This window comes from Octopus bimaculoides, chromosome 10 (genome assembly GCF_001194135.2).
Source record: "Octopus bimaculoides isolate UCB-OBI-ISO-001 chromosome 10, ASM119413v2, whole genome shotgun sequence".
Taxonomy (NCBI): domain Eukaryota; kingdom Metazoa; phylum Mollusca; class Cephalopoda; order Octopoda; family Octopodidae; genus Octopus; species Octopus bimaculoides.
In genome coordinates this window covers 83919840-83929905 of record NC_068990.1, presented here as the reverse complement: position 1 = coordinate 83929905, position 10066 = coordinate 83919840, and the positions used below count along the sequence as shown (strand labels likewise).

Sequence of the window (10066 nt, the reverse complement as noted above, 5' to 3'; positions counted from 1 at the left end):
ATATATATATATATATATATATATATATATATATATATATATATAAACATGCATACAAAACATGCATACACACAAGCCTTGGATTTCGGGTAGAAACAAACTCTTTCTCTATTGGTAAGAAATTTTGAACTGAATAATGACATAAAGATATATGTATAGGTGCGTATGTTTGTAGAAATATAAAATCTAATAAACTTAGTCACAAGGAAAATACACCCAACTTACAATTTCTTTAAATTACGAAGTTGTTCCCAAGAACCATTTCCGTTGTTCTTAATTCCATTGCCTCTCAGGTCTCTGAAATATGTAAGGGTATATGTAACAAACGGAATTGAAATGCACCGGTTGTTCGTCGTTCACTTACCCATATGGGATGAAAGAAGTTCCTGTGTATGTATACGTTAGTATGAATATGTATATTTTTATGAATGTGTATATATGTATGTGTGTGTTGTATTTTCATGCATACATGCTTACGTACATAAATATATGCATATACACACACACACATGTATAGATAGAGAAATAATTAGATAGATAGTCAGGTAGATAGACAAATGTAGGGCCCAAGGACCGAGGTACAGAAAGTAAGTGAACTTGAAACAATCCGTATAAGATAAAACAAAACACAATCATCAAGGACAATGGTGGTTTACTGGGGTGGAAGGTGTGGATTTTTTTTTTCCAATCGAAGTACGAGAAGCTGTAAAGAATTATTTTATATTTCACCGCTGGCAGCCATGGTTGCCAGATATCTGAATGAAAATCTAAGCGTTCAGGAATGGAATGGATAAAACCCAGGCTGCATATGTTTCATAGCGAGTGGGAACTCGGAAGTGGTAAATCTCCAAGCAAGGTGTATACCACATGGTACTCTTCAGGCCAAGGGTATCTTGATTAAATGAAGTATTCGTACTGTATTTAAAATAGAGTGTTGCTTCTCAAAATACAGTATTTTATTTTACAGCATTTACTGTAGATACCTGTATTTCATAAGATTAATAAAACTTGTTCTTTACGCAAATTATACTTATATTTTCTCCCATTTCTCTCCTTTCTACTATGTTCAAAATATTACTGATAATCCCGATGGATATATAAAGTTTTGAGTTTTGTAAGGTGCTTTGGACCATCTTTGTTTGTTTGTTGGCACTCCGTCGCTTACGACATCGAGGTTTCCAGTTGATCCGATCAACGGAACAGCCTGCTCGTGAAATTAACGTGCAAGTGGCTGAGCACTCCACAGACACGTGTACCCTTAACGTAGTTCTCGGGGATATTCTGCATGACACAGTGTGACAAGGCTGACCCTTTGAATTACAGGCACAACAGAAACAGGAAGTAAGAGTGAGAGAAAGTTGTGGTGGAAGAGTACAGCAGGGTTCGCCACCATCCCCTGCCGGAGCCTCGTGGAGCTTTAGGTGTTTTCGCTCAATAAACACTCACAACACCCGGTCTGGGAATCGAAACCACGATCCTATGACCGCGAGTCCGCTGCCCTAACTACTGGGCCATTGCGCCTCCACTTTGGACCATCTAATAAGTGATGATCAGATTGGAAAATTCAGTTATTCAGCAACTCGCATGGCCCATTGGTATTGAATACGAAGGAATTTACTGTACATATATACAATACATACTTATATACAACAAGTTTGATTCAACTTACAGCTCCTCTAATTTGTCGAGGTTTTTGAAGCTACCGTTTTCAATATCTATTATTTCATTATAACCAAGGTTTCTGAAAAATGATAGACAGATCATGAAAGACGACATAAAGGCAAACAGAAGTGAAATACAATCTCCTAATATATTTTTCTACTCTAGGCACAAGGCCCGAAATTTTGGAGGAGGGGAAAACAATTATGGTTTATTTTTGAGGACTATTCCCCACTCGGGTGTGTTTCGGAACAAGTCGTCCATATTTGTTTCATTTTCACCGTTTTGAGGGTTTGTGCATCCGTAGATTTCGACTGAAGCAACAAACAAGCAATGAAGGAAAATAAAGCCCTCACAAGAAAACTCGTTATGCTAAAAATAACAGCTAAAGGTCTTATATACAGAAATATGCTAAGACGACTTATCTGTTGCATACGATTTGTTTTCACTTTAAGTAAATTCCCAGGTAAACGTTTTTAATAGAAAGGCAGAAGACACCAGAATCAAAAATAAGGAATATTCATGCACTGTTAAATATAGAAGTGTAATGTATAATTTATTACAAAATCTCTATAATAAACATGATATTGAATGGAATAAGTCGCCGTTTGAACTTTCTTAATTACGCATATATGTTTGTGAATGTGGCAGAAATCTACGGATGTACAAAGACACAAAATGGAGAAAATGAAACAAATATGAACGGAGTGGCTGTGTGGTAAGTAGCTTGCTTACCAGCCACATAGTTCCGGTTTCAGTCCCACTGCGTGGCACCTTGGGCAAGTGTCTTCTACTATAGCCTCGGGCCGACCAAAGCCTTGTGAGTGGATTTGGTAGACGGAAACTGAAAGAAGCCCGTCGTATATATGTATATATATATATGTGTGTATGTGTATGTGTTTGTGTGTCTGTGTTTGTCACCCTAGCATTGCTTGACAACCGATGCTGGTGTGTTTATGTCCCCGTCACTTAGTGGTTCGGCAAAAGAGACCGATAGAATAAGTACTAGGCTTACAAAAAATAAGTCCCGGGGTCGATTTGCTCGACTAAAGGCGGTGCTCCAGCATGGCCGCAGTCAAATGACTGAAACCGGTAAAAGAGTAAAAGAGAGTAACTCATATATGTATATAAAGTAAATACACGTTTGCTAACCTATTTCGTCACCAAAAAATAGATACAGATTATAAACAATGAAAGGCTTTGCGTAGAGTACACACATACACACACAAACAGACAGCGAATATATCACGTTATTGTTTCACTTTTATACACACAAATATATATTCATGCATGCCAGTCGAAAAGTGAAAGTGTAATACTAATGCTTTAACACTCAATGGTTTTACACTTCTGTATATGACATGGACCTACTATTCATGTTAAGTGCTTCTTCGTATACTGTGTTTTCTGTCTTGCCATGTTTATAACTGAGAATGTAGAGGTTCTTTCCATCACCAACTCTAGAACATCCAACATACAGCTGAACATGTGAGAAACAAGGTTGAAAGAGGTTAAGTCCCACCACCTTTAGAGATTGACCTTGTGCTTCGTTAATAGACATTGCAAAGCTAAGTTTGACAGGAAACTGCAGTCTCTTGAACTGAATGGGGAGATCATTTGAGATGAGAGGTATCCTTGGAATGAAAACATTCTCACCCACCATGCTGCCATGACGGAGAAGAGGTTTCTCAGCTGCATAACTGAATTTGTGTCTCTTTCAGAGTGGCATCCCAGTGTGCATCATATTCCAGAAGACCGCTGAGATGGATGGCAAACCTGGTGATATGTTTGACATACTGTGTTATCAACCGTATGTAAGGCTGTAAAAGATGTCGGTCCTTTGATATGGTGTAATAGAAGCATTAGATAGTAGAACTCTGAGTAGTTGGCATGGAGAACATAGACTTCTGCCAAGTGTGTCTGATTCCCAGATGATGTGTGGGTGCTCCAAGTGCACGTCTTTTCCATTTGTTTTGGTACCAGGTATAGAATTGTGGAACTCCATTGTATAGCAGTCTTGGAGCAAATTCATCATCTTGACAGAGCTTGAAGAACGCTGTGAGCGTGATATTTTTGGGAGCTTCCATTTGTAGTTGGACTGTGTCTGTCAGTGTGCTGTCTCTGAGATGGAGGATAATGTCACGCTTACAAACACACATATAACATACAAGGAAAAGAAATCAGTATAATTGAAAACTACATGCAACTTACAAGCTTGTTAAATTGGAAAGGTCCTGGAACCATCTTCCATCAATTGTTACAATTTTATTCGCCACGAGACGTCTGTCACATAAAAAAAAAGTGTATATAATTTAGATGAAATTCGATTAGACAATTTTTTAGGCATTTATTAACATATTTGTGATGGGATTAAAATTTTGCTCTATGCTAATCAATATAAATCGACAAGCACCTGTCATCTATTAAGATATTATGACAAGTTTTGGAAAACTTCTAAAGAACCTAAAATTATGAGAATCAGCTTTCTAAGCAAGGCACTCATTGGTAACTTCTTCCCAAAATGCAGATACTTATCATTCAGCTGTACGTATGTGACTGTGCTTTTGTAAGTTCTACAAATATGGCTCGATCCTATACGTAAACATACATGTGTGCGTATATATACATGTATACATATGTATACATACATTTAAGTATGTATATATATCTATATGTATATATGCATAGATAAAACTGTGTATGATGTACTTAGTACTACAACCACCAAAACAGAGAAAAACTCCTGTGAAGGTTAACTGTAGATAAAGAATTTTATTAAAATTATTTTAAGAAAATTCGGTTTATTTACATGGTTGCCTTGCGAGACAATTACATGTCATGGTGTCTTTTTGCTTTGTCAGCCAAAATTAACTAAAAGTTGTTACCCATTTCCCCACACAATACCGTTGCCATCACGAATGGTTAGTTAATAAATCGACCAGGAACAGATAACAGAACAGCGCCATAATTCTCTGTATTACCTAGAAATATTGTCTGTTTTAGATATGTCATGATGATTACGATTAAAAAGCGTTTGAGCATAGCCCTTCTCCTTCAGCGCTGATATAGAGCTAAACAATAAAAATGACTTACAGAGACATGTGTATGGTGGACAAGCAAATACATTTTTTACGCTTACGTGCACATAGACATGTATACACATACAGACAACGACAGAAGAAAGAAATAAAGAAATAAACAAAGGAGAGAGTGAGAGAGAGAGAGAGAGAGAGTAAGACGGAGACATATACATAGATATTTTACCAAAACATTATAAATTAAAATGTGTTAAGTCTGATGCAACTTACAGCTCCTTTAAATTGTAAAGGCCTTTGAAGCCGTCTTTGTCAATATTACTGATTTTATTTCTGTCCATATATCTGTAGTAAAAAAGAGAATTTATAAGAGATGATGTTGTGCAAGTCTATGGAAAATATAAAAGAATTCATCAATAATCTTGTTTCAAATTAAAGAGTTTAATAGAAAAGGAAAACGTTTATTTACAGCAATAGAAGTGTCAATGAATTTTTTTACTTGCTGAGTCACTGGAATAAGAGGTAGAGCCAATAATGCTTGTTGTCTCTCCGAGACCGGTGGGGCATTTGTATTGTTGGCTCTCCGTCGCTTACGACGTCGAGGGTTCCAGTTGATCCGATCAACGGAACAGCCTGCTCGTGAAATTAACGTGCAAGTGGCTGAGCACTCCACAGACACGTGTACCCTTAACGTAGTTCTCGGGGATATTCAGCGTGACACAGTGTGACAAGGCTGACCCTTTGAATTACAGGTACAACAGAAACAGGAAGTAAGAGTGAGAGAAAGTTGTGGCGAAAGAGTACAGCAGGGTTCACGAGCATCCCCTGCCGGAGCCTCGTAGAGCTTTAGGTGTTTTCGCTCAATAAACACTCACAACGCCTGGTCTGGGAATCGAAACCGCGATCCTATGACCGCGAGTCCGCTGCCCTAACCACTGGGCCATTGCGCCTCCACGACCGGTGGGGTAAGTGCCGTTAACCTAACTGTTACAGGTCAACAGTTACAGGGAAGACATTAGCGGAAAGATGATGGCCATGAACTGATGTTCTGGTAAGAAAAGTCCGGGGATCGTGGTTCGCATTAAGCCGAGAAGTTGGATGCAACAAGTGTAACGAGAGATGACGTACGTTGGCAGTAGATGTACAAATCCAGTTAGCTCCAAGGAATAGAGTACATTATAGTGGCGATAAGAAAGACAGAGAGAGGTGTCAGCATGCCAGTATGCCTTGTGCACCAGAAGCTGGGATGTTTCTGTTAGTGATTGAATACCTGTTGGGTGAGTGACCCTTCACTGGATGTGTGCAGAGCAGCAGCACTGTCCCAGATGCAGGCGCACGGTACCCTCATGTGGGCTTTTCCTGAGACTTGTAGAGTGTTTACAACCGCTTGAGGCTGAAATACCTTTTGACCCTAAAGAGTCGAGCTTGTCTTTGGGGATGCATTCCTGTCTTTACGGAAGATATACTTTACCAGGAGAGATCCCCGACGATAGCGAAACCAAGCATATCGAGTAACTCGGCTTTAGCTGAGTCCCACACTCAGAAGCAGTACTGTGGTTATTCAGGGAAGAGAAAGAGAAAGGGTGAGAGAAAGAGAGAGAGTGGGAGAGATCTTCAAGGTCATGGAGAACAACATTGTTTATGACTGTCTCCTCCATAACCTTGGAGAGATTAGAAATGAGAGTAACATGGTGGGTTCGGAAGGTGTACCCCTTATTTTGGATGAGACACTGAAGCTGGCCTCCAAATATCACGGTATATCCCCGTATCCATATAGAGAGTCACAGAGTGAGGAAGCAAGAACTGAGGTGCAATATTTAAGTATAATTGGAGAGGCCTTGTTTGTTTAAAGTAACATTTGGCATGCTGTGTGAGGAAAGAGAACATTATCGTAGTGGAATAGGGATAGATTTGGAAAGAATTGGTCAAGAGAATGTAGTTTGTAATTAGATACAATACGACAATGATAGTAATAATTTTTCCCATGGGATAACTACTTACAGAACTTTATTGTTCAGAAAAAGAGGTAAAGAGGTCTCCACGAAGTTGGCGGAAAATCGTTTGGCAAAGGAAAGAAATCCGGTTGGGTTTTGGAAGACGGGAAATCTTAAAGGCCGTGTAATGCTCGAAAGTATCTTTTGCGCACTGGACAAAATATTTTCTGCTTCATAATGAAAATATATTGGCTACTGTTTCAGTTGCTCATTCTGCAAAACCAGCAAATAAATATGAACTGGTGAAAGCAGGAGCTGCAAAGCTGGATAAACGCCATCCAGTTTTGAAGAGTGAGTGAGATTCTCATGGCATTGGCCATACAGGCTGTAGCGCAGCTACGGGAAAATCAGCTGGTGGACTGAAGACAGACAAGGAATGTTTATTGGGAGGGAGATGTGAAGGAAAGTGATCAAGCTTAGGAATGCAGTATTAGTGAGAAAAGAAAAACATAAGTGCATTTAACTTACAGTTCTTTTAAATTGGAAAGGGACTGGAAGGACCCTTCGTCAATGGTCGTAATGTTATTATTTCTCAGTTCTCTGTAATATAAAAAAAAATTATATAACATTTGAAGCAACAATTTTACAATCTTTTTTACACACTCAGTCATGTAAATGTGATAGAATTTGAAATATTATGTGCCTTCATAAGGAAAATATATATTGGCTGCTGTTCCAGTTGCTCACTCTGCAAAACTAGCAGATAAATATGAGATGGTAAAAGCAGTGCTAGAGAGAATTAAGTGCTGCAATCATCGGGGCTGATATGTGTGAACTTCAATGAGGTTAATTTTCTCCTTGGGCAACAAAGTAGACGCACCAAATTTCCATGCTTTTTTCAGTAAAATGGCCAGCAGGGAAGATATTGGGTGATCAAAGAATGGCCACAGCGATCATTAGTTCCAGGTTCTTTTAATGAGGTTGAAGAATCTTTAGTTCAACCGGGAGAAATTATCCTACCTCCATTCCTTCTCACACTTGGCATTATGAAGCAATTTGTTAAAGCTTTGGATAACGATGGACCATACTTTCACTATATCTGAACGGAGAGAGAGAGAGAGAAAGATATATATATATATATATATATATATATATAGAGAGAGAGAGAGAGAGAGAGAGAGAATGAAAGGGTGAGAGGTAAAGAGAGAAAACAGATTTTAAATGGTAGTGTTAATGAAAATATGTTGACAATTCTGAGCCCACTTACAAGATCCGTAAATTGACCAAGCCTTTGAAAGCTCCCTCTATATTGTTGATTTTATTATCTTCCAGTAATCTGCAATATGAAAGTGAGTTCACAAGACATGATATAAAGCAGATCTGTGATAAAATGTAAAATGTTAAGCCTAAACAATTTGTTTCAAAGAAAAAGAAAAGCTTAATACAAAACAAAAAATCATTATAAATATTGATATTAATGAAAATATCTATGTAGATGGGCGTCTGCAGACGGTGATGTGCGGAAATCATGCACACCTCATTAATACATCGATGCGGATTTGTTGCAGTGAAAATGATACTTCTCTTCCCACGTGATAAAGAGGTATGAGAGACCACTATAAAGTCAGACAGTCAGTATCTATTATAAATGTCTATTGTGCGTGTCAAATTTCACCAGTTATTGAGCCTTATTTTACGTTACGTTTTGTATCTGTTACTGCTATATTTACTGTGCTAACTATTTAGCGAAAACTGTTTTATGATATCAAAATGTCATAGAAGACGAGAATAGTCAGAGAGAAAGAGTGTCTTTGGTCCGGGCAACTTGCTTAACCAACAGATGGTGGGACACGTGATAATGCTTCATGTCTCCATTGCAACTTTGTCCATTGTTTTTCTGGCAATAGTCTCGCGTGTTTTGCGATCGTATACGGTGAATCTGTGTAGTAGAAAGTAACATTCTTCAAGTGTTAAACAGGGTTGCTTTCCAGAACTACTAAAGTACCCAACTATAACTGAGAGTTTTTTTTTGAATTATGGCTTTGATTAGGTGGCGGATGGGAAGATCCTGGTCGCAATTGTTTATTATGACACTGAAACGATGGTGTATTAACTGCGACTAATTAGGTGATTTAAATTGTCAAAAGGTATGCAGGTACACGAAGATGTCAGATTTGTTGCTTTGATTAGAGAGCGACCACAGGATTAAATGGCAGTGTACGGTTGGGGCTGAAGGCAAGAAAGAAATTAGGAACATCTTGAGAAAGATATAGTGCTGGCTGGATGAGAGATTTGTGTATGAAACAAGATTAGGATCTGTATCAGATTAAAAATGTATGACGTGTCTCTGCTAGACACACGCGTGTGAAAACACACACACACGCACAAACACACACGCATACACACACACGCATACACACACACGCACGTACCCCCCACATATATGTAATACTGTGTTAGTGAATAATATACTCGACTTACAGATTCTGTAAATTGCTGAGTCCTTGCAAGGAACCATCTTCAAAATTTGTAATCATATTATTTCCCAGGTATCTGTATCAAAGAGGAGATTTATTTTTACATGAGTTTTAGGTTATCGTTATTAATCTTAATGTTATGTAATATCTTACCAATATAACATAACTGAAGAAATTAAAAAAATATGTCTCTTGTATAAATAAATAAAGTATCTTAACTCAGCTTGGTCGAGTAAGTAATTTCAAATGTCAGCTTAATCACAAAAACAAAACTCTAATTTATAGGAATTACATGGTGACAGGTATGTCAAAAGTAAATATATGAAGTCTTATTCTACTAAAATATGTTCAAATTTGTTTTAAACAGAGAGTAGAGATATGTGAACTCAGGCAGTGATGAATTCTTTAAATGAGGGAAACAACTAAAACATTATGCCGGACTTCCACTTCACTGTTTAATGTTTCTAGATATGCGAGACTTATTTAATAATCTAAATTGAGAATTAAAACATTGTATTACATAATAACTTCTCATTCCAGTAACGACTTCTCATTCCAGTAACGACTTCTCATTCCAGTAACTGATTGAATCAATCCACCATAGTATTGGTATATTTAAGTTAAACTGAAATTTTATTCGGTCAGAATGCAATAATGTAAAGGCATTTAATCTACCCTTCTAAATGAAATGGGTAAAAGGTTTAGTATCCATTCGGTTATTGCTGAAATAATTCCAGGGAACATAGGTCAGATATGATCACTAAGTAAAATTAATTAGAAATACATTTTATTTATATATATTTATAGCTATTTTAGTTTTTATTTTTCATCCATTTATTTAGGTGTCAACATTTTTGTTGCAATTCGGCTACTTAATCACTGATACAATTTAAATTTTACTCGTATCACTTGCCAAACTAATTCGACTCCTAATTATATTTCATCCGACCTTTTTAAGATG

At 37.5% G+C, this 10066-nt stretch overlaps 1 protein-coding gene across 1 annotated transcript in view; it reads right to left on the bottom strand.

Moving 5' to 3' along the window:
• The window catches only part of LOC106871330 (adhesion G protein-coupled receptor A3), a 54573-nt gene that overhangs the window by 38261 nt on the left and 6246 nt on the right, over positions 1-10066 (bottom strand). Inside the window, exons 2-8 of the mRNA XM_014917725.2 lie at positions 9110-9181; positions 7896-7964; positions 7157-7228; positions 4968-5039; positions 3871-3942; positions 1670-1741; positions 226-297 (exon numbers count right to left, since the gene is read on the bottom strand). Coding sequence (XP_014773211.1) covers positions 226-297; positions 1670-1741; positions 3871-3942; positions 4968-5039; positions 7157-7228; positions 7896-7964; positions 9110-9165 — 485 coding nt within the window. The 5' untranslated portion in view covers positions 9166-9181. The remainder of the gene's footprint in view (positions 1-225; positions 298-1669; positions 1742-3870; positions 3943-4967; positions 5040-7156; positions 7229-7895; positions 7965-9109; positions 9182-10066) is intronic.